This window comes from Salvia hispanica, chromosome 3 (assembly GCF_023119035.1).
Source record: "Salvia hispanica cultivar TCC Black 2014 chromosome 3, UniMelb_Shisp_WGS_1.0, whole genome shotgun sequence".
Taxonomy (NCBI): domain Eukaryota; kingdom Viridiplantae; phylum Streptophyta; class Magnoliopsida; order Lamiales; family Lamiaceae; genus Salvia; species Salvia hispanica.
In genome coordinates this window covers 5,037,732-5,061,623 of record NC_062967.1, presented here as the reverse complement: position 1 = coordinate 5,061,623, position 23,892 = coordinate 5,037,732, and the positions used below count along the sequence as shown (strand labels likewise).

Below are 23,892 nucleotides of genomic sequence, written 5' to 3'. Positions count from 1 at the left end.
TAGTATGGCAAAGATATTTGTTTGTATTTTTTTTGTTGGATAAAAGTTTCAAACCACAAAAGATGGTGAGCATTAAAAGTAGTACAAAGTTTCACTCAGCTAAAAACGAGCTACAAGATTACCAACACAATGATATCTAAATAACAAGATAAACATCTAGCCAAGAATCAAGACAAAAGAGAAGCCCCCGGCAAAACTAAGACCAATGCACCTTCCACTAGCAAAGCAATAAAAAGAGGCAACTAGCAACACTACCACCAAAAGGCGAGAACTATCCCACCCACATGCAAAAGAGGGTAAAAGAAGCAAGATGAAATTCACCTTTGTATGGCTCGGCCAGTGGTATTGATTCTTCGATAATTTTTTGATAACTTTCTAACTTTGACTAACTCATCGCACAATTTTCCTAATATAAAAAGAAAATCCGGACACCACCATCTAAGATATTTGTTCGTATGATGTGTCTTTTTAAATAATCTTGTGGAAAAAATTTAACTCCAAATATGTTTTGTTCTCTAATTTGATGAAAAATAGTAGATATATTTATATTACTCTTTTTAACTTTTTTCACCTGTATTGTAGGGCTGTGTAACTTTCCTTTGATGTGATTGGGAATAATCTCATTCTCCCTTTATTTTGCTTCACCTTATAATATTATTATCACGAGACATTGATATGAAGTATAACCATAGTTACTTATGAGAATTGGAATAAAAGTATTGACTCAATAAGTAAGTGAGGTCAACGAAATCACCGGCATCAAAAAGTCCAAAGGCCAAACACGTTAGGCTAAGACCCACGGTCATAATAAGTCAAGAATTTGGGTCCTATTATTTTGTCATACATAAAAGTATCAATTAAGTCTATTTTGTTTACACTTGACAAATGCATACGAATCTCCATGTGAATTTATGAAGTTGATATTGACTTATTGAGGAGAATATGTTTTTGTAATAAAGGACTAATTGCAAATTTTCATTTATAGAACCCTCTTACATGTTGCAATATGAATCTACGTGTGAATTATGAAGTTGATATTGCCTTATTGAGGAGAATATGTTTTTATAATAAATTAATGGATAAATTGCAAATTTTCATTTATGAAACCCTCTTATACGTTGCAATTGCATAAACGTCATCTCTGAGCACCGTCATTGATTTGATTTATTTATACTGTACATTTTATTTTATAACACAAAAGTTCTTATTGTCGTTATTAATTTTGTAAATTATATCCAATGGCCGATTTGTTCATTTTCTTTATAATTTCAAATGAAAAATAAAGGAAGCATTGATTCTCATTATTACAAATAATGATGTTAATAAAAATTTAAGATATAGATCGTGGATCGGTGGTATGAATCAAGCCAAATCAACATTCTGGTGTCCAAAATGATTTGGGACTAATTCAAGATTTTAATGATATTACAATAATTTGAGATATTTTTAATAAAATGTAGTGGTACTTATAATTAGTTCGTAGAAAAAGTAATCGACATTTAGAAAAAAAAGAAGATCTAGTATACATAACTATAATATAGATTGAGGGCTGTTACTTAGAAACTGTGCAACCTTTATTTATGTATCATATAATTTCTAGATTAATGAAAAAAGGTTGGGTGGTATTTAGCAAGCCAAATCAACATTCTGGTGTCCGAAATGGTCTTAGGGCTAGTTCAAGATTTTAGTGATATTAACAATAATTTGAGATATTTTTACCTATAATTAATTACAAGTAGTTCGTAGAAAAAGTATCAACACTAAGGAAAAAAGAAAACTTGTATACGTAACCATAGGATAATATTGATTGAGAATTGATATTTATGATGAACATTAATCTAGCCGACTAAAAATCATACTACTATAAAACGGAATTGATATAATATAAAATACTCCTATAAAAATAAAATGAAAAAACGATGGCTTTTCTTTGATAATGATATGCATGCACCTATCTCGGAATCAAATTGAGAAAAATGGAATAACTTACAAAATTTTGGAAAAAATGTCCATAAACAAATTGAACTTAACGAAAATTCCATCGCAATGGATGCTAAATAAAATTAATTAATTTACTAAATTCCTGACTAAATCGTACAGGACTTGGATTTTGTAGTGTATTCTAGTTTTTGTGTTTAGATATCTATCCTTTTCAAATTAATATTAAAATAGCCCCAACCTATACGTCGATAATACATGTTGCAATAAATAACGTTGTCTATATTGTGGAAAAATGAATTAGTCTGCTGTACCCATTCAATCGCATTCCACAATTTTATTTTGCAATAAATAACATTGTCTATATTGTGGAAAAATGACTCAGTCTATTGTACTCATTCAACTACATTCCACAAATTCCTATCTTGTTTAACACTATATATACTCTTGCAAATCACAAGTATTACTCATCTCAAATACAGGTTTCTAATTAGTTTCTTGAATTAGCAACACTCAATAATGTCTCGAATATTTATTTGCTTGTTCATCTTGATTGGATCTATGTCTGCAGTAATGTGTCAGCTGCCAGGTATATATTTATAGTAATAGTACAAATTTTTTTTCACTTACAATTATTTATCTTAATTTGCATTTTCAAACAAAATTAAATTTTGCATGCAATTCTCCCTTAATACAAGAAGACGAGACTATGAAATGCAACTTAGTTAATTAGTAATATAAAATAAATGATATTACGTTACTACGTAGTAAGTACTTCATAAACAACTTTTTACGCATTCATTATTTGTTCGAAATCTAACTAAAACACTGCACTGAACGTATAGGTCATGTCGGAGTATGCAACGGGCGACTCGGCAACAACTTACCATCGGAGCGAGACGTGGTGGAGCTCTACAAGGCCAACGGAATCAAGAGAATGCGAATCTACGACCCCAACGCGAACACCCTGGCCGCCCTCCGCGGGTCCAACATCGAGCTCATCCTCGACGTCCCCAACGTGGACCTCCCCTCCCTCCAATCCGACGCCACCCAATGGGTCGAAACCAACGTCCGCCCCTACTTTCCGGCCACCAAAATCCGCTACATCGCAGTCGGCAACGAAATCGACCCCGCCAAATCAGACACGCTAAAATTCGTCCCTCTCCTCCTTCCCGCCATGAACAACATCCACAAAGCCCTCACGAAATTCCAACTACAAAACCAAATCAAGGTCTCGACGGCGACGTATTCCGCCGTGTTGAAGGACACCTACCCGCCGTCGAAATCCGCCTTCAACGACGACAATTTCATGCCTCCGGTGGTGAAGTTCCTTGCCTCGATCGGATCCCCGCTTCTAGTGAACATATACCCTTACTTTGCCCACATCGGAAACCCCTCCCAAGTGAAGCTCGACTACGCTTTGTTTACTGCTCAAGGAGTTGAGGTTTTCGACAATGGCTTCGAGTATCGGAACCTCTTCGACGCGATGGTTGACGGCGTTTACTACGCGATGGAGAAGGCCGGGGGCAAAGGCGTCGGGGTGGTGGTGTCTGAGAGTGGGTGGCCGTCGGGGGGCGGAGGAAGCGTGGAGACGTTGGGGAATGCGGAGACGTACTACCGGAATTTGATCGGACATGTCGGCGGGGGGACGCCGAAGAAGAGGGGGGCGTTGGAGACTTACTTGTTTGCGATGTTTGATGAGAATGAGAAGACGGGAGCAAAGACTGAGCAGCATTTTGGCCTTTTTAGGCCAGATAAGACTCCTAAATATAACCTAGGTTAATTAAGTTGTGTTTTAATTAAGTGAGAATTGTCTCTTATATGAGAGATGAAATATTGATGTAATGTTATTGATTGTTGCCAAAATAATGGACAAGATTATAAGGTTGTTCCAATGGTGTATTCAAAACTTAATTAGTCTGAAAACACTCAAAAATAAAAATAAAAACAAGTAAAAAATTTTTTTACAATAACACATGCATCAAATAATCATTATACTTGGACAAAATTTCACTAACATACTTAAGAAATTATGATTACCTAGATTTTTTAATAAACGTAAATAATGGGACAAAATCAAGTTAGTTGACATTTTATAAATTACTCCCTCCGTCCCGACTAAGATGACACATTCCTTAGCTGGCACGGGGTTCTAGGAGTAATTGATTAATGTGTTTAATTGGAGAGAGAAAAGATGGGTGGAAGTATTAAAATAGAGAGAGAAAGAAATGTGAATATTTTAATAGGGGTGGGAAAAAGTGGTTGAGTGTATTAATTGGAGAGAGAAAGTTTTCAAAAAAGGAAATGTCTCATTTTGGTTGGGACAAACTAAAAAGAAAAACGTGTCATCTTAAGCGGGACGGGGAGAATATATAAGAGGTTGATTTTCTGATAGATAAGTGTAATCACAAAAGAATTGTAGGACATCTTATAAATGAGTAATAAAAATGATAACATCGAGTATGCAGTAATCTATAGAAATATAAAACCACAGTTTTTGCAGGTCCATATTTGCCACCCAACTTCATGGAATTTTTATGAATCATATATTAAAATATTGAGATTTATCAAGAACTATGCATTATGTAAAAGTTAGAAATAATTGCTAACAAAAGATTGATCATTGACGTGAGAAGAGGCAAAAAATGAATAAAGTCATGTCTTGAGCATGAAATAAATCTGACATCTATATCTGTGCTATGAAGTGAGAAAGAGTGACTGCTCTGAATTGAGATGAGTCATATATATATATCTGATAGATAATGATAAGAACTAAAATGAAAATAAAAAAATAAATCTGAAGTTAGCATACCCTCAATATCTGTTGAGCAAAAATATTGGGTTCCTAGAGAAGTTTTGTAGCTTTATAAAAAGCCTCACAAGCTAGCATTGGAGAAAGACCTTTGAATCACATTTCAGGAACTGCATATTCAAATCTTGAGGAATCGAGATCCAAAGTAAGGAATAAAATATTTTGCATTTTAGTGATTTTATCAGTCATGTATTTACATGCATTATAATCATTCTTATATTTACATGCCTTATATTTATATACTGTATTTAGAAAACTTAGTATAAGAATAATTTAATTTGCTATATTCTTCAACTTCAGATATAATGTTATAAATATTGTATTTGGTGGAGTAGGTATAGAGATTCCACATAATTATCCCAATAATTTGCTCATTATCCGCCTTAATTAATAATTTTGAGATATCTACTTGAATTATATATAGTGGTCTACGAAAGTAATTGAAAATACAATATTATTAATAATAAATCTATGTTATTTAGTTTCTAACATTTGGAAGAATTTTCTGTTTAATTTATTATAATTGAATATAAATGATTTGCATATACGTCGACTAACTTAGTAACTTGATATGATATAGAGATATTTTTTTTAGTTAGATTTTAATCATTTGATGCAATATGTAAAATGATTTAGTACTTCTACTTTTTTTAATTTAATATTGAATTAAGTTCGTTGAGAAAGACTATTTAAATGAATAATATTTGTTTCATGTTTAATGTTACTGTTGAGCTATTATTAGAGCATCTCCAATGGTACATAGGCTAGCAATAGGCCAGCAATAGGCTAGTCATTCTCTCCCCTGCCACGTCAACAACACTAAAAAATCTACCTGCCACATCAGATTTAGGCCAGCCGTAGGCTAGCCATAGGCCAGCCGCAATAAAAATAATTCAAAATATACTACATTTACGGAATTAAAATTACGATTAAAATACGGAATTAAATTTACGAGACATATACGGGAAAATTAATCCATTCCATTAAAAAAAAAAGTACAAAGATTTAAAAAAAAAAGTACATGATTTTTTTTTTAAAAAAAAGGGCTTCCACACACGAGCCCCGCCACTCTCTACTCCTCATCGCCGCCGCCGTCGCCGCCGCCGCCGCTGCCGCCACCCGTGGTATCTGAGCCCACGTCGGAACCCGCTAGCCGTGCCCTCGCGATTTCCAAATCAACCCGCATGCTCTCGAGCATCGAGTGAAGAAACATCTTCTCCGTGGGGTCAGTGGCGGTCCTCCAATCTTGGAAGACCTTGTACATCTGATCCCGCGTATGGTTACGCGAATGGAGAGTGTACTCGAGTGGGGCGGGTGGGAGGGCGGAGGGGCCATGTCTTGCTCCCAGGCCCTTCCGGACCTCTTCCCGGCTGAAGTCCTTCCCGTGCGGGCAGTTGCCTCCTCTGGCGGCTCTGATCTTCGCCCACATGTTGACGACCCGGCATTTGGTTGTTCGCAACCGGCGGGCCGTCGCACACCTCCAACCACCCACCTTGCGACAACGCGACGTTCTCATCCTCAAGTCCACTTCCTCCGTACACTGTCGTCAACAAGCGGGTTGCGATGACTCGCCGACCGCCTTGGCCTTCCCCTCGTCTTCTTCTTCGGCGCGGCCAGCCCCGCTGGAGAACGGAAGTGTCCGGATCCCAGAGATCGATCCCCATATCATACAATGACAAAAGGTCATCGCCAGTGAAGCTAACGTCTCCACTTGGTCGGCGTGTGAGGCGAAGCCGTCAAAAAATCAAGCGGGGGCCGATAGACCGTGTCCCCTCCCGGTGACCCCTGCATCCGGGATGCATACCATCTTGCATCCCCCCCTGCATGGCCGCCTCCAATGATTCGGCTAGCCGATCGGCCAGCGCGAAGAATCGGCTAGCCGACCATTGGAGATGCTCTAATTTAAACGGCTTTTTATTAATATTATCTATATAAATCAATAAATATAATTTAGGAATGCTATAAAATAGAGGTTTGATTTTGATTTAAGTTATAGAAATTATTCTATAAACGGAAAAAAAGGAATTCATTATCTATTGGTTAAATTTTGTTTTAAGTTATTCTATAAACGGAAAAAGGAATTCATTATCTATTGGTTAATAAAGAGCTGGCCAACTCTAATCGAACTAATCACAACAATCTTGAGATTGACGAGAGATGAAAGATAGAAAAGTATAAATACTTTAATTTGAATTTCGGGAATACTCCTTCCGTTTTAACAGCACTCAAGAGTTATTTTTGGTTAGTCTAATTCAGAATTGGCATAGTAAGAGTGTCCACTATAGTTGGTCGGGCCTGGCCACCAACGCCTATGTTTTCCACTATAGTGAACATGCTCAAGTCACCAAATAATTTAATTTTTTTCATTTTGTTTATATTTTAATTCTACTACAATAAAAGTTATTGGACTATAATAATTAAAATAATGCATAAAAACTAAAATTAAAACAAAATCTTCGTTGTATTATACAAAGGGGTAAAATTATACAACGAAAATTTTCGACGTCTCATAAACTACATTCCCAATGCATATCACGCTCTACCCCCTCCTCCTCTACGATTCCAAACCTCTTCGACCAAATCAGCCTGCAGTGTCGTATGTGATGTTTCCCTCCGCATATCGGCGAACCGTTGGATCAAGTATGCATTACTACGCGGTACACCCATCTGCAGTGGGGCGATTGCAATACCGTGACTCGTACTAGCACCATCTTCCGATGCCCAGTTCTCTGCAGAATATCCTTCGTCATCTATTATCATATTGTGCAATATGATACATGCATACATGATAGAGGCGACATCATTTTCGTGCCATTGTCGAACCGGGCACCTTAGAATGGCCCATCGCGCTTGGAGGACACCAAAAGCACGTTCAACATCCTTCCTAGCACCCTCTTGTTTGGCCACGAAATAGGATTGTTTCGGCCCAACCGGCTGTCGGATCGTCTTAACAAACACGGGCCAACGAGGATATATCCCATCGGCTGAATAGTATGCCCTGTTGTACTGCGTCCCGTTGGCCATGAATCTGACCGTCGGACCCTCACCCCGACACTCATCATTGAAGAGATGAGACGAATGCAGTACGTTGATGTCATTGTTCGACCCTGCAACACCAAAATATGCATGTCAGATTCGCAATCGGTAGTCAGCAACAGCTTCCAGTATCATTGTTGGGTGTCTCCCTTTGAATCCAGATGTGAACTGCCCCTTCCAAGCAACTGGGAAATTCCTCCACTCCTAGTGCATGCAATCGATGCTGCCCAACATCCCCGGAAAATTATGCACTCTCCCGTGCATATCTATCAATCTCTGGCACTCATCGGCATTTAGCTTCCGTAGATACTCCGGACCGAAGATGGCCTGGATACAATTACAAAACTACCTCAGCGTCGTTAGGGCAGTTGTTTCACCCAACTGTGGGTATTCGTCGAACATATCAGCGGGACCGGCATAGGCAAGCTGCCTAATTGTAGTTGTATACTTCTGATATGTCGACAACCCGGGTCGGCCGCTAGCATCACTGCGCAGTGCGAAGCACTTGTACCGCTGCGCCAATGTAGTCGCTATACAGATGAATAATTGTTGCGACATTCTGAATCGGCGATGGAAAATCTCTGCTGGGTAACGGGGGTTACCGTCAAAGTAGTCTTCTATCAACCGCTGGTCGGCCCCGACATGGTCACGGCGGATGGTCCGCCGATGATAGAACGGGCGAACGAACGCCGCCACGTCCTCCTCTTCTGCTTCCCGTTGCACCTCTTGAGCGAGTTCATCGAACTCCCTATCCACCAATTGTTGGAACTCATCGTCGAAACTCATTTTTCCAAAGTAGAATTGGTGATAAAATGAAAAGAGTGGAGATTGGAATGGTGTACAAAATTGGGAAAAAATGGGTATATATATAGAAATTTAAAAAAATCGTAAATTAGGGGAGCCGCGGCCCGTGGCCGCTGCAATAGGAGCGTCGCGGCTCACGCCCAAGCGCCGCGGCCAGATAAAAAGAAAAGTAATTAAAGTATCGTATGTAGAGAATGAGTCTGATCTCTTTAGAGATTTTTTTTTTTCTAAAAATAAAAATCTATTTTTAAAAGATAAACCAGAATGTAAATGATTTTTATTTTTGAAGGATGAAGAAGGTATAAAACATGATTCTATGCTTTAGATTAATTAACAAAATTATTGAACTTATTAATATTTTCTTCTATACGTAATTTTTATTATGCATATCCATATTTTAATTCAATTTTAAGAATATTATCACAAAGTTTAGATGCACCTAATGAATTTTCGAACTGTTCATCTCCAACCATTTACACCAAACTCAAACCCATTTTTTTGGGGTATACGTCACATCAAAAAGTAGTTTTACTCCAACCATTTACACCAAATTCAAAATTTACACCATTTTTGAGTTTTTGTCTCACAAAAATTTTGAAGTAGCACCATATTTGGTGTTGTTTCATAAAAAAACATAAAAAATGAGTTTGAGTTTTTATATTTTTTTATGTACTACCTATGACCTGGGGTATTTGGAGCATTTCTTTTGGGCATGAGATTTAAGAAATTGATAAAGGTTTTGCTAAAAAAGGAAATGACTCGACTATCTTGGGACAACCCAAAAATGAATACGGCTCAACTACTTTGGGACGGAGGGAGTATATATTTTCTTTTGTTCTTCATTTATGAAATTTTGCTTAGTTGAATATTATAAGTTGCGATCAATTTGTATTGATTATAGTACGATTGCTTCGTACGTATTAGATAATTTAAGGTGTGCTAATCCAACATTTGTTTTTTTTTACATTTATAATTGAAATATTATTTTATTTATCTAATAAAATGTTATTGTACATTTTTTTTAAAAAAAATTTACGCAATGATATCAGTTCTTATTTCCATTGACTTATTGTAAATATGTAATTAGTATGTGAAAATTATAGGATTCGTGCATAGCACAAGTGAAAATACTAATTATAAAAATGGCAGAGCATTTTAAAATTAATAAATGTCGCAAAATAATTTTTTATAAAATCTTATTATTTGATCAGGCGGAACATAATTTTTGCCTAATGATTTTTCTTTAGTATAGAACACATTTTCAATAATAATATTCTATCTACTTTTATTTATTTTATTAATTTTGTATTAAAGTAAAAGTAATTTTTGTGGATGAGTTATTATTAAAAGTTTGTGAGATTAGAAAAAAGATCTTTTACTAAAAAAGATTTTAAGGGAGTACATTTAATAAGTGCTTTACATATGTAGTGGCAGCCCACTTTCCCTCCTCATTTGTACAACTCTCGTTTTTTCTCAAAATCCCCCAAATCTAATACTCCTTGTTAGAGCATCCGCAATGGTGCTTAGGCCAGCCATAGACCAGTCATAGGCTAGCCATTCTCTCCCCCGCCATATCAAGCAACACTAAAAAAACCACCTGCCACATCAGATTTAGGCCAGCCATAGGCCATACCGCAATAAAAATAATTCAAAATATACTACATTTACGGAATTAAAATTACGATTAAAATACAGAATTAAATTTACGACACATATACGGGAAAATTCATTAATTGCATTTAAAAAAGTTACATAGATAAAAAAAAATTACATGCATAATAAAGAAAAAAAACTATCGCCGTGCAATCCTCCGTGCCCACAACTCTTCAATTATATCCTTTTGGAGTTGAATATGAGCATCCACTTGGCGCATGTTGGCAAATTCCTTGAAGGCGGCCGGCTTCATCGAGAGGTACCCCACGTCGTATTACTAGGGGTGGCCGTTCCGTGGCTTGGACCGGCTTCATCGTCACTGACCCAACTAGTCGGGTTGTACGCCTTCGTCTTCGACGATCATGTTGTGAAGGATAATGCAGGCGTACATTATTCGGGTAACGCATCCGACATCCCACAAAACGCGTGGGACCCACTTAATTGCCGCCCATCGAGACCGGAGCACACCAAATGCGCGCTCCACGTCATGGCGCGCCGACTCCTGTCGTTCGCGCAAAGTAGGCCTTCTTTCATCACTTGTTTGTCGGATCGTCTCTCACAAAGACCGGCCCCCGAGGGTATATCCCACCCGCCAAGGAGTAGCCCATATCATGCCGGTTGCCGTTGGCCACAAATGAGACGGCTGAACCGACGCCCTGGCACTTCTCGTTGAAGAGGGGAGACCAGTTCAAGACGTTGAGGTCGTTGTTCGACCCGGCTACTCCAAAATACGCATGCCAGATCCACAGCCGGAAATCAGCTACGGCCTTGAGGATTATCGTGGGGTTCTTTGACTTGTAGCCGGTCGTGTAGGCCCCCTTCCCGGCAGTCGACCGTAGGCCAACTGCCCGATTGCCGCCGTGCACTTTTTGAATAGGGATGTGGCCGGGTCTGCCGGCCCGCATCGTGCACTGAGGCGGAAACACGGGTCTCCGGCGCTCATCGCTAACGATGCGCATAAACAACTCCTTGCGCATTCTAAAACGCCGCCGGAACATAGTTAGCGGGAAACCGCGGGTTCTCGCGAAAAGTAGTCGTCGTACGGCCGGCTGATGTGCGGCTGCGTGATCCGTCAATCAACTGCTCGGTGGTGGACAACTAAATGGAGGGCGAGGTATTGCCTGCTGAGGAATGTCCGGACATCACCTCTAATAAGATATTTGTTCGTATGATGTGTCTTTTTAAATAATCTCGTGGAAAAAATTTACCTCCAAATATGTTTTGTTCTCTAATGATGAAAAATATATATTTATATTACTCTTTTTAATTCTGTTCACCTATTTTGTAGGGCTGTGTAACTTTCCATTGATGTGATTGGGAATAATATCTGAGCATCTCATTCTCCCTTCATTTTGCTTCACCTTATAATATTATCACGACACATTGATATGAAATATAACCATAGTTACTTATGATAATTGGAATAAAAGTATTGACTCATTAAGTCAGTGAGGCATCAAAAAGTCCAAAGTCCAAACACGTTAGGCTAAGACCCACGGTCATAATAAGTCAAGAATTTGGGTCCTATTTATTTGTCATACATAAAAGTATCAATTAAGTCTATTTTGTTTACACTTGACAAGTGCATATGAAGCTCCATGTGAATTATAAAGTTGATATTGACTTATTGAGGAGAAAATGTTTTTGTAGTACTAAAAATAAATTAAAGGATTAATTGCAAATTTTCATTTATGGAACCCTCTTATACGTTGTAATTGCATAAACGTCATCTCTGAGCACCGTCATTGATTTGATTTATTTATGCTGTATATTTTATTTTGATTTTTATAACACAAACGTTCTTACCAAATGAAAAATAAAGGGAGCTTTGATTCTCATTATTATAAATAACGATGTTAATAATAATTTAAGATATACTGTAGATCGTAGAATCAAATTAACTGTATAACATTTATTTATGTATCATTTCAGATTAATAAAAGGTTCGGTGGTAGGTATCAAGCCAAATCAACATACTGGTGTCCAAAATGGTTTTAGGGCTATTTCAAGATTTTAATGATACTAACAATAATTTGAGATATTTTTAATAAAACGTACCTATAATTAATTACTAGCTAGTTCGTAGAAAAAGTATCAACATTTAAGAAAAAAGAAAATCTAGTATACATAACCATATAGTAGTATAGTATTGATTGAGAATTGTTATCTATGATGAACATTAATCTAGCCGACTAAAAATCCTATAATATAAAATATAAAAATAAAATGAAAAACGATGGCTTTTCTTTGATAATGATATATTGATATGCATGCACCGCACCTATCTCGGAATCAAATTGAGAAAATGGAATAACTTACAAAATTTTGGAAAAAATGTCCATAAACAAATTGAACTTCACGAAAATTCCATCGCAATGGATGCTAAATAAAATAAATTAATTTACTAAATTCCTGACTAAATGGTACAGAACTTGGATTTTGTAGTGTATTCTAGTTTATGTGTTTAGATATATATCCTTTTTCAAATTAATAGTATTAATATAGCCCCAACCTATACGTCGATAATACATGTTGCAATAAATAACGTTGTCTATATTGTGGAAAAATGAATTAGTCTGTTGTACCCATTCAATCACATTCCACAATTTTGTTTTGCAATAAATAACATTGTCTATATTGTGGAAAAAATGTCGTAGTCTATTGTACTCATTCAATCACATTCCACAAATTCATATCTTGTTTAACACTATATATACTCTTGCAAATCACAAGCATTCTCAACTCAAATATCAGGTTTCTTAGTTTCTTGAATTAGCTATACTCAATAATGTCTCGAATATTTATTTGCTTGTTCGTCTTGATTGGAGCTATGTCTTCAGTGATGTGTCAGCTCCTAGGTATATATTCATACAATATTTTCACTCACAATATTTATCTTTATTTGCATTTTCAAACAAAATTAAATTTTGCATGTTAATTCTCCTTTGATATATAAAAAGACGACCAAATGCAACTTAGTTAATTACTAGTATAGTAGTAATACTTTCTTTTCCATTTAATAGGTTGAGACTTTGAGTTATTATAAAATAAATATTACTATTACTTTTTGAAATCTAACTAAAATACTGCACTGAACGTATAGGTCACGTCGGAGTATGCAACGGGCGACTCGGCAACAACCTGCCCTCTGAGCGAGACGTGGTGGAGCTCTACAAGGCCAACGGAATCAAGAGAATGCGAATCTACGACCCCAACGCGAACACCCTTGCCGCCCTAAACGGGTCCGACATCGAGCTCATCCTTGACGTCCCTAACGTCGACCTCCACTCCCTGGAATTCGACGCCACCCAATGGGTCGAAAACCACGTCCTCCCATACTTTCCGGGCACCAAAATCCGGTACATCGCGGTGGGCAACGAAATCGACCCCGCCAAAAACGAAACCAAACCATTCGTCCCTCAACTCCTCCGCGCCATGGAAAACATCCACAAAGCCCTCACAAAATTCCAACTACAAAACCAAATCAAGGTCTCCACGGCGACATATTCCGCCGTGTTGAAGGACACCTTCCCGCCGTCGCGCTCCGCCTTCAACGACAGTGGTTTCATGCCTCCGGTGGTGAACTTCCTGGCGTCGATCGGATCTCCGCTTCTAGTGAATATATACCCTTACTTTGCCTACATCGGAGACCCCATCAATGTGAAGCCCGAATTTGCTTTGTTTACTTCTCAACAAGTTGTGCGTGATAATGGGTTGGAGTATCGGAACCTCTTCGACTTGATGGTTGACGGCGTTTACTACGCGATGGAGAAGGCCGGGGGCAAAGGCGTCGGGGTGGTGGTGTCGGAGAGTGGGTGGCCGTCGGGTGGCGGAGGAAGCGTGGAGACGTTGGGGAATGCGGAGACGTACTACCAGAATTTGATCAGACACGTCGTCGGCGGGACGCCGAAGAAGAAGGGGGCGTTGGAGACCTACTTGTTTGCCCTGTTTGATGAGAATCAGAAGCCGGGCAAAACGACTGAGCAGCATTTTGGCCTCTTTTATCCTAATAAGACTCCTAAATATAATAAGCTCGGATTAAGGAGCGGCTAATTAAGTTAAGTTGTGTTTCATCCTTGTCTATCTATATATACTCCATATAGATGGGTTCAAGTGAGAATTGTCTCTTAGATGAGAAATAAGAGATTGATGTATGTTATTCATTGTTGCCCAAAAATAATGGACAAGATTATAAAGTTGGTCCAATGTTTGATTCAAAACTTAATTCATGCTTTTGCAAGGATGCATTCAAAAGTTATTAATGGCGGCAGAAATTCACTTTACAAAAACAAGTTGTCCATTGTCACACAAATAGTGAAATAACTATCGTGCCACTTCGGTTGCCACATTAATAATCTGATTATCTAAAAAAATTCAAAATATTTTATTTCCAAAAATGATACAATAAATGCCACAAATAGACAATATCAACTAAAAATAATACTTCTGGAGATATTGATTGTCACATCAATATTTTAATTGTAAAAAGAATTACATATTTTATTCTTGTAATGATAATTACTTAATGGTGGGACATTTTCAAATAAACATCACAAAACAATATTGTAGTATAAAATTCTACTCTTATTGTCTAAGAAAAAGATCATCTTTATTGGAACAAATGAAATATAAGTAATTTTATTTAATAAGGTAGATCTCATATTTTTACTTACTAATCACTATTTTTTTTATCAATGTTTTTTAATTTTACCAGCTTAAAAATAAAATTTCTTACAATGCTATAATAAGAATATTATTGGTGGATAGATATTTGAAAAATTAGAAGATCTTTTTTTTATATTTTTTTTTTATAACTAAAGTCAAGTACATTTAGTAAGTGGTTTATAAAAACAGTGGCAGCCCACTTTGCCTACTCATTTGCACTACTCTCGTTTATTTCAAAATCCCCAAAATCTAAACCTAGCAAAATTTCCGCGTCAATGGCGAATGCGGAAGCGGAGGCCCTCGATTTCGAGCCGGAGGAGGACGATCTTATGGACGAGGACGTCGGCGACGGATCCCCCAACCGAGCCACCGCTCCTCGCCTGAAGTCTGCCATCACCGGCGGCGGCTCCGCTCCGAAGAAGACCAAGGGCCGTGGGTTTCGCGACGAGGCCGCTGCTGAAGCTGACCGCAATGCTCGCATGTCTGCCCCCTTCGATTCGCTCGATTCAGAAGGCGGCCCTGGCCCCGAACGATGTCAGTGTCCTAAACCCTAATTCTATTTGAATTAATTCGTTTTTTGCTTTTCTGTTGTTTGAATTCACCTTGAATCGAACCGTTTTGTTCATATCTTTGTGCGGATACTGTTGAATTGTTGTTATATTAAACATTTGAAATACCTAATTACCAAGAAAACGAAAAATTGAAAGACCTGTTAGGTTATTTTAGAATCATTTCTGTAGAACTCAAGTTATGGGGCTGCTTACTGAAATTTGAGAATTGGGGTAGTTATTACTGAAGGTTTGGTGAAAAGTGAGCTGGATAATCTCCCGTGTGTTGCTTTATAGGTAGTGTTTACATTTCACTTGCACTCATAGTGTTGAAGAAGTCGGCTTTAGAAGTATGACATAGTTTGCTCGAGTGTTTTAAACTGTTGTTTATTATGAATTCAAAGTGGAGGCGTGTTGATTGAAATGGCACCATTTTTCCTTTGTTGTACAAACTTTTAGTGGATATTGGGATACGCGTTGAGTTTTAGTTATGGTTGCACTTTTGTAGCTATTGAAGGATGGATTATTCTGGTTACTGGAGTTCATGAAGAGGCTCAAGAGGATGATCTACAAAATGCATTTGGTGATTTTGGAGAGATAAAGAATTTACACTTGAATCTTGATCGTCGTACGGGTTTTGTCAAGGTATATAAACCTTGTTTTCTCTTACAAATTGGAGTACAATTTATTGTGATAGTTCCCTGTTACATTCTAATTATGCTGACACTTCATAGAGAAATGCTATGGCATATTTTATGTAATAGCGTTTGTCTGAAAATCTTGTTCATCCACTTTTTACATTTTGTTGTTGTTGAACTCAAAATTAGCTGAACATTTTGACCCTTCTAGCTACCATACTGTGTACATGGGCCCAAAGAAAGATTATTATTCAACCTGAGTTTCATAAACAGCATATTTGTTTCTTCGAGAAGGGATTAGTGAGCATTTTTCTTTTTCTGCATGGCACCCTCGCATTTTTTCGACACTAATCCAATCATCTGTCCCTGCACTATTTGATCGTATATCAACTGTCAACTAAATGCTTTTCATGGTGTTTTCTAGGGCTATGCTCTAATTGAATTTGAGAAGTTTGAGGAGGCACAGAGGGCCATTAGCGAGATGGATGGAGCTGAACTCCTAACCCAGATCATGAATGTTGACTGGGCATTCAGCAAAGGCCCATTCAGAAGAAGGAACATAAGGAGGAGGTATGTGTTCTCAAATTCTCTGAAATGAAAATATTAGTTCCTCTGTTCCCTCTTATAACTGTTGCCCATCAGAATATAGGACTAGGAAAGGAAATATCAGTATTGAACATTATAACTCTTCCATATACTTTAGGAGCCAGAGAAAATATGCAGAGCTTGGGAAAAACTATATTGGTAATGTGGATGTTTCACTTATTACCTTAACGGACAAAACAAATCATTGTAATTTTGATGAAGGTAAGATGGAGCATGCTAAATATTCTAGTTATCAGAGGGGTTTGTAATAACTAATAATTCATTCATTGAAAAATCTTTCTCCACTTTTAATCTGTTAGATGCCTCTCTTCATGTCTATTTTTGAGTGACCTACTATTATTGGCCTCCAATAATTTTGAATTGCTTGTTTGACCGAAGTGGGAACAACCACATTATCAATATGACCTGAATTATCTATCTGACTGTTACTGTATTTTGATTAATCTCTTTATTGGAATCTTGTAAAGATCACCTCGGGGCCATCGGTCCAGAAGTCCAAGGAGGAGATTCTGATCATGGCGGCATGTGAGAACTTTTGGGGCTTTGCTCTAAAGTGAAGATACCAATGTGAATCTTTGTTAACTCTTTAACAATTGTGTACGACTGCTGTTTCTGCTGGCAGTTTTTGTTCATTGACACTTTCTTTTTATGACGTTAGGCTTCTTCGGATTGCTCATCCTGGCTTGCTATTTTTATAAGTTGGTGGTACTCTCTATTTGAAGAATGTTCCAATGTTGTGTTGTTATTGGTTCCTATCAGTGTATTCAGTTGCCTTTTTTTTGTTGGTATTTGTTGCAATGTCTTGTAACATCATAATTCTTTTCTTTATCATGTTACTAAAATTAAATCATGACTTGAAATTTAACCATGATATCCAGTTACACGAGGCAATGATATAACACCAATTCGTTATAAAGCTTAATAATTTTCATCTGTTGCATATAAAACTGCAAATCTCAGTTGTTAAGCTTTAACTCAGATAATGTACATCTGTAAATTTTTGTGTGTGTCGTATATTTTGTGTGTTAACCTATTTTATCTACATTTTCTAAGGTGGAACCTGTTGCCTAATATCTATTCCTTTGAAATGATGTCCTACTTCCTAAATTATTTGTTTCAACACATAGAACCATGCATTTATGTAGCCCACGAACTCCAGAAATTGGCCATGCATAAGCTTGTTGGAGTTCCTATTGTACGTGACCAAATCCAGTTTTTGTTATCTGTCTGTCTCATTTCTCCCAACTGCCACGGATTGTACGAATTAGATAGATAGATACACAGGTAGATAACAAGAGTATCAATTAAACAACTCACTTGGCCATCCTGCAACTCGAAAATGACTGAATCTTCAGAAAATGGAATTGGTCTTGTCGATGATACCTGCCCACATAAATGGTGATGGTCAAGAAAACATAGGGAAAAGAAAAAATAAATTCGAAGATCATACAAATATAATGTGTATGGCATCTAACCCTAGGGTCACAAAATTTGTCCAGGCCATGTAATTTATCTTCATTCTTGTGAAAGCTATCTGCAAAATCATTTTCCACACATTCAACAACTTCACCTTCCCCTTTGCTTTGATCGCCTTTGTTTGGCAGAAAAGGGAAACCACAGTGCCTCCATTTCCACTCTTGCTGGTTGAAATACCTCAGATACACATTCCCATTTGATCCTATCAAGAAAAGCTGAGTCCCACCGAAGCAAGGCCCGGGTGCCCCAATGAGTGTGACACTAGTATGTGGAGTCCCATGCTCAATCCAGTTCCATCCGTCCGTGGGACTCCACTGATACTCGACAAGCCCACCACCCTCCGACAACATGAAGAGCGACCCCCTCAGTGACCCTGCTGAGGGCCTCGTTGCAGTTCCCGGTGATGTTGACAGAACCAAGTGCTGTGACTGGTAGTGCTGGTGCCACACTTGTGTGACTTTGTTGTATTGATATAGCCGCCCGTTCCTCCCCACGACGAACACCACGTTCTCCCTGAACCCCTCTTGATCGACTATGTTCGCAATCTTGACGCCCGGTGGATTCTTACAGTCTCTCCATTTGAACTTTCTCAGTGCTACCTACACATATAGTTTGAAACAGTTCGAACATATATCAGATGTAGTACTCTATCCGTAACATTGTAAGTGGCTCGTTACTTTTGGACACGCAGATAAAAGAATGTTTCTTTTCTGAAACAAGCCACTTGGGACGGAGAGAGTAATTAGTTTTACATGTTTATGACTACTGACTTACAGTGAACTGCAAGAGCCTCCCGGTCGTGCTGACAAAGAAGATTGCATCTTCGATTTTAGCCCTAATTGGCTGGCCGGGGATCCCATCCCACGGTGGGCCACCAACCACCTGCCTACCTTTCCTCATGGCAGTGCAGTTGATCCAAGCTAAATCACTGCTGCTTCTCTCTCTAATCAGCAAGCTCCCCTGCCCATCCACCACAAACAAGCTCCCGTTGTAGTTCCCAACCGCACTGTGGATCCCAGTCACGTACTCATGCCTCAACCAGAACCAGCCACTCTCAGTGTCCAGATACTCAAATGTCATGTAACTCTCTGTTATCAGGAAAAATGACTTCCCTCCCTGCATTAACCGGAGACGAAACAACTTCTTGTCCAATCTCTCACTAACGACACCATAGTCTTCGTCTGATGCATCACCATCTGGTGTTAGGTAACTCTCTTGTGTCCTATAGTCCTTTCGCCACCGTGAGATCGATGACTCGCTCGTCTCCTCCTTGGTGCCTGTGATGCAGTTGGTGGGTCCGCGCTGTTCAATGCAGTATTCCCCGTTCCATCCTTCACTCTCAGGGGCATCAAGCAGTGACCATACATACTTGACTAGGGATTTTTTCCGGCTACTCATTTGAGCGTTGGGGCCTAAATCCTCGCCTCCGAAGCCAGAGAGATGGAGCTCTGCAAGCCTTCCATCATCCAACGGGAAGATCGTCCTCCCGGCTTGGAGCTCCACCCCTGAGATGCCTCTGGCAACTCTTGCATTAGGGGGATGCTTATGGTTTATCCATTTCTCTTCATTTTCTACAAAATTTTCAAGTTTCTTAGCACAATGTTGGTAAACAATTGATGCGGTGAGACTCCCTGGCCTACCTTCGTTCTTGTGGATTTGATATTGGAACACGAAGCCGTCTGCAGTTGTGAGAAGCAGCAACGGGTTCGAGTCATCTTGAGTGGTGCAGGTGATGGAGGTCAGTAGATGGCCTTTGGGATTGCCATGAACCACCCATTTCCACTTCCTCCGGTGCAGCCTCCGCTCGATCAACCCCTCCTTCTGTATCCACCCGAAACATTTTTCCGTTTTTGAACCATCATCACAAACATCACTAGTAGTATAGTATATCACTCATGATTTTACCTTACTCAACAAGAAGAGAGACACAGAGTAGGCTCCAACTAGTCCAGGCACAACACAGGCAGGGGACGACGACACCAAGGAAGTATGAGTACCCTGCCTGTGCACGTGCTTCCTCCACGTAGGCTTTGATACACTATCGTACTCGTACAGATCCCCTGCAGCACTCACAATGAGGAGAAGCCCGGGTCTAACCCTAGCGCCATCGCTCACTGCTGACACATTTGCCCCTGGAGGCCGCCCGTGGCTCTCCCACCTAATCACACAAACGTACAAACATAACATGTCTGATAACCAAAATCCCTCAGAGTCGAGCTATCTAGCTCCTCACCTCGGGGGATCAACCCCAACAAGCTCGAGAAGCAGTCCGCTTCTCGTGCACAAGTACATCCTCCTGAGCCAAAAAAAGGAAAATACTCAAGACACACTCCATATTATTGGACTGGACCAATTCTATACATGGTCCCATATGACTCACTCTTTGTCATCTGTAACCACCCCCGAGGCAACCCCACCGTGCACGGAGTGATCAAACTCCACCCAGAATGGTTGTACGTCATCACTCAGCTGCATCTGTGTCGATCAACCAAACCAAAACATGCACTCGCTCAAGTTATTCTTGACCATATGTGTCCGTTCACTCTGGTGTAATGAAAAACGAGGAATAAGAAATTTCCCACATCTGTATCTATAAAAAAGAATTTCACAGAAAACGAGGAATATGAAATTCTTTTTTATGAATACGGAGAGTGAGAATTTTCTTATTCTTTTATTTTTCATTATAACCAAAGTATGGATAGATAGATAGATAGATAGATAGACAGACGAGCATGTATTACTTGATACAAGGAGCCAGTCTCAGACAGGGCAAGGATACTCTGGTTAACCAAAAACACAGAAACCGCGGGGACGGGCAGGTCATGCGGCGCGATCACCCAACGGAGGCCGTTCCAAAACCTCTCGTATATCGAGCCGCTCTCTCCGGTCACCCACACAGACGCCTCGGACATCCTAGTCAACGAGACTCTCCTCCTCAGAGGGAGAGACTGATGCCGCAGAGGAGTCATCTGGCTCCCATCACCGGCTTCTTGGATCGATGCGACGACTCTGCAGTCGCCGTCGATGCAAGAAACCAGGTCGTAGGGGAGCCGCAGCTCCCCCCAAGAGGCGGACTGCTCGTTGAAGTGCCAGAATCTGGTGCTCTTCTGCTCGAAGATTTGGTCTGGCTGTGCTATGTATTGGTGAATATGGCTGCAAGAATCGCAGGTGGCGACGGCGGCGTGGCATGATGAGGATAGGATTGCGTAGAGGAGGAGTGTGGACAACATGTGTGTGGTGATCAGCTAGCATGAGGGAAGATCATGGATTGATTTGGTGTTGTGTTTTTGGAAAGAATTGAGGAAAGGAAAAAGGACAAAGGAAAGTACATAGGTGAGATTGGGCAAATATGTTGAATCTGCTTGGGGAAGGAAAACCAGACAGACAATGGGGAGAGAGAAAGAGAGGTGAGAGCTAGAGTGGGCCATATTAATATATATGGGGTTAGTAATTAGTATAGTGAGTAGATGGTACATCAATTAGGTAAATACTTAGGTATGGTATTAATTAACATGAAATTTAATTGTATGCTGATTTTTTAGTTTAGACTTGAGAGTGTTATAAATTTAATGCTACAAAAGTCAAATGTGGATGCCCAATGTGATAAAAGTGTTAGACAATGATATACATGAGTCCCATTTTATTTTTGTTGGCTATGGGTTTAAAAAATTGTTTGAATATATTGATTTTAATAAATTATGAGTGAGATAAGTTGGTGGAATATGAATCTGTTTGCTAATAATGGTAAAATAAGATATTTTTGACGAATGGAGGAAAAATGAAAAATAAAACATTTAACGGAAGAAGGAGGAAGTAACTAGATGATTTTTGAGCATCAGATATTTACTTTTTAAATTTTATTTGAGTTTATATAATTTCGATGTGTAACTAAATGCTTAAAGTCGTGTATATCAGAGTGTCAAGTCAGCTTTGATTCGAACAAAATTTGAATTCTGAAAACTTCAAGAAATTATATACTCCATTTTCAAAGAAAATTGATTCATGTATCTCTATAATATTGATTAAATCATGAGATCAGAGTTAAGATTATTATTTAAAAATAGCACAAATTAATATCTAATGTGGTGTTTTGACAACTCGATTATCAGATGGTAACATTTGGCCCATAACGTGTTCTTAACTGCAGTCAAGAATGGGAATCAATATGGCCATTAAATTTCCTGATATGATTTTAATTGAGGAGTAGTTTCTCACCTAATACCGATGACTTTTAATGCCCACCATTAATCTTTTTTACTTTAGGTAAAGTGTTTTGTTTGGTAGAAAATGGAAGAGGTGTATATCACAATTAGAATCAGCTTTTGCATGACCCAAGCCAAAGTCGATATGATGATATATATTCCTACAAATCAAATGCCACAGAACAGACCTGTGACTGTGATTCCATTATGTGTGGTCTATATATTTCCAAATATCATAAGTATGGATGGCTCATTTTGTCCTTGTATTATTGTGTATCATAACAATATTATCCATTCCAGTGTATTATTTGATCATTCCTAAAAATACTTGGGGACTACTACTTGATCTTCATGGTCATGGACCACTCATGGGATGTATTTGACCATTTTGTCTGTGTACTTTTATGATTCCATGGGAACTCATAATTCTACAGACATATAGGTAGAATTCGAACATAAAGACTTTTGATATGGAACATCCACTCAGTACTAGATCGTGGATTACTTATAACTTACCAATCCACAACTAGGCTATTGTTAATAAAATGATACTACTATCTCTTGTTATATCACTCAATATATAATATGGAATTTGTTTATGATGTCACACATATATACTCAAATGTAATGATAGGCACTTAAATGGAGTAAAATAAAAGTAGTCTATATGGCGAGGCACGTCTTTTTGAATTTTTCAATATAAAGGTAACTAAAATTATACACATCACATCACTACTCCACATCATTTCGTCGATATTAAGTAATTTGTTGAATACAACGTGACAAGTTGTATTAAATCCACATCAACATGATAGAGTAAAAGAAAATTATAAAACAAAAAACAATATTGTCAAATCCCACTTCATTTAAAGTGCAAGACCTAGGCACATTGCAGGGATTTAGTATATAAGTATTTAAGGACATGAAATAGAATATTTCACAATCAAATTGCTTGTAAAATATGATTCCAAGTTATTATTGAAAAGAAAAGAAAATGGGGTCCAATACAGTGTAAATTGACAGGAGATTTTTTAATTAGACTTTGGATCCATGGAATCTTACAACTTTCATGTTCCATATTTATTGGTTGAATGGAACATGTCAGTGAGATGATTTTGACTTTTTGAATTTACTTTCTTAATTTAATTTCTGATTAAGAAATTAAAGATTTGCACTTATATAAGTACTTAGTCAAATGAGACGTGCGTTCTAATAAGTAATTTCTATGTACAAATTATGAATTCCAATATAGTATATGTCAACCTAAAGGATTTTGTCAGGCTTTTAAAGATGTTTACATATACTAAATTCCTATTATAACAAAATGACAAAACTATATAAACTAAAAATCTAAATAAAAGCATATACCTAGAAACCAAAATAAGGTAGGAGGCATGAGTATAAAAAATTTTGTACTACTTGCGAATTAATTCTATTGTGGAAACATCATATGATTCGGTCATTGCAAACTCTAGAAAAATGTTTAATTTATTTCAATTTATTGTGACATGTCA

At 38.2% G+C, this 23,892-nt stretch overlaps 5 protein-coding genes across 6 annotated transcripts; 3 read left to right on the top strand and 2 right to left on the bottom strand.

The window, feature by feature from the left end:
• The first annotated feature begins 2,380 nt into the window (after positions 1–2,380).
• LOC125211916 (glucan endo-1,3-beta-glucosidase-like) lies at positions 2,381–3,833 on the top strand. Its single transcript, XM_048111878.1, has 2 exons — positions 2,381–2,527; positions 2,784–3,833. Exons 1-2 carry the CDS (start codon positions 2,458–2,460, stop codon positions 3,719–3,721), a joined length of 1,008 nt encoding a protein of 335 aa, XP_047967835.1. The 5' UTR covers positions 2,381–2,457; the 3' UTR covers positions 3,722–3,833.
• Positions 3,834–7,282: 3,449 nt separating this feature from the next.
• On the bottom strand, positions 7,283–8,572 carry LOC125215979. Its single transcript, XM_048117572.1, has 2 exons — positions 8,164–8,572; positions 7,283–7,857 (listed from the first exon to the last, which is right to left on the bottom strand). The coding sequence occupies exons 1-2, from the start codon at positions 8,570–8,572 to the stop codon at positions 7,283–7,285; spliced, it is 984 nt and encodes a 327-aa protein (XP_047973529.1).
• Positions 8,573–12,973: 4,401 nt separating this feature from the next.
• Positions 12,974–14,449, top strand: LOC125212421 (glucan endo-1,3-beta-glucosidase-like). Its single transcript, XM_048112595.1, has 2 exons — positions 12,974–13,101; positions 13,347–14,449. Exons 1-2 carry the CDS (start codon positions 13,032–13,034, stop codon positions 14,294–14,296), a joined length of 1,020 nt encoding a protein of 339 aa, XP_047968552.1. The 5' UTR covers positions 12,974–13,031; the 3' UTR covers positions 14,297–14,449.
• Positions 14,450–15,115: 666 nt separating this feature from the next.
• Positions 15,116–17,488, top strand: LOC125213483 (RNA-binding protein Y14A-like). 2 transcript variants are annotated; one of them, XR_007174948.1, is made up of 5 exons: positions 15,116–15,442; positions 15,965–16,101; positions 16,519–16,664; positions 17,168–17,267; positions 17,359–17,488. XR_007174948.1 is itself a non-coding variant. In XM_048114056.1 (4 exons), the coding sequence occupies exons 1-4, from the start codon at positions 15,184–15,186 to the stop codon at positions 17,211–17,213; spliced, it is 588 nt and encodes a 195-aa protein (XP_047970013.1). In that variant the 5' UTR covers positions 15,116–15,183; the 3' UTR covers positions 17,214–17,488. The 2 variants fall into 2 exon arrangements, 1 of the variants encoding a protein (XP_047970013.1); XM_048114056.1 differs by having other exon boundaries at positions 17,168–17,488.
• A 152-nt stretch (positions 17,489–17,640) lies between these two features.
• Positions 17,641–21,614, bottom strand: LOC125213482. The gene is made up of 9 exons (XM_048114055.1): positions 20,918–21,614; positions 20,557–20,651; positions 20,410–20,472; positions 20,082–20,334; positions 19,817–19,997; positions 18,951–19,747; positions 18,176–18,775; positions 18,018–18,083; positions 17,641–17,945 (listed from the first exon to the last, which is right to left on the bottom strand). The coding sequence occupies exons 1-9, from the start codon at positions 21,404–21,406 to the stop codon at positions 17,838–17,840; spliced, it is 2,652 nt and encodes an 883-aa protein (XP_047970012.1). The 5' UTR covers positions 21,407–21,614; the 3' UTR covers positions 17,641–17,837.
• Positions 21,615–23,892: the final 2,278 nt, after the last annotated feature.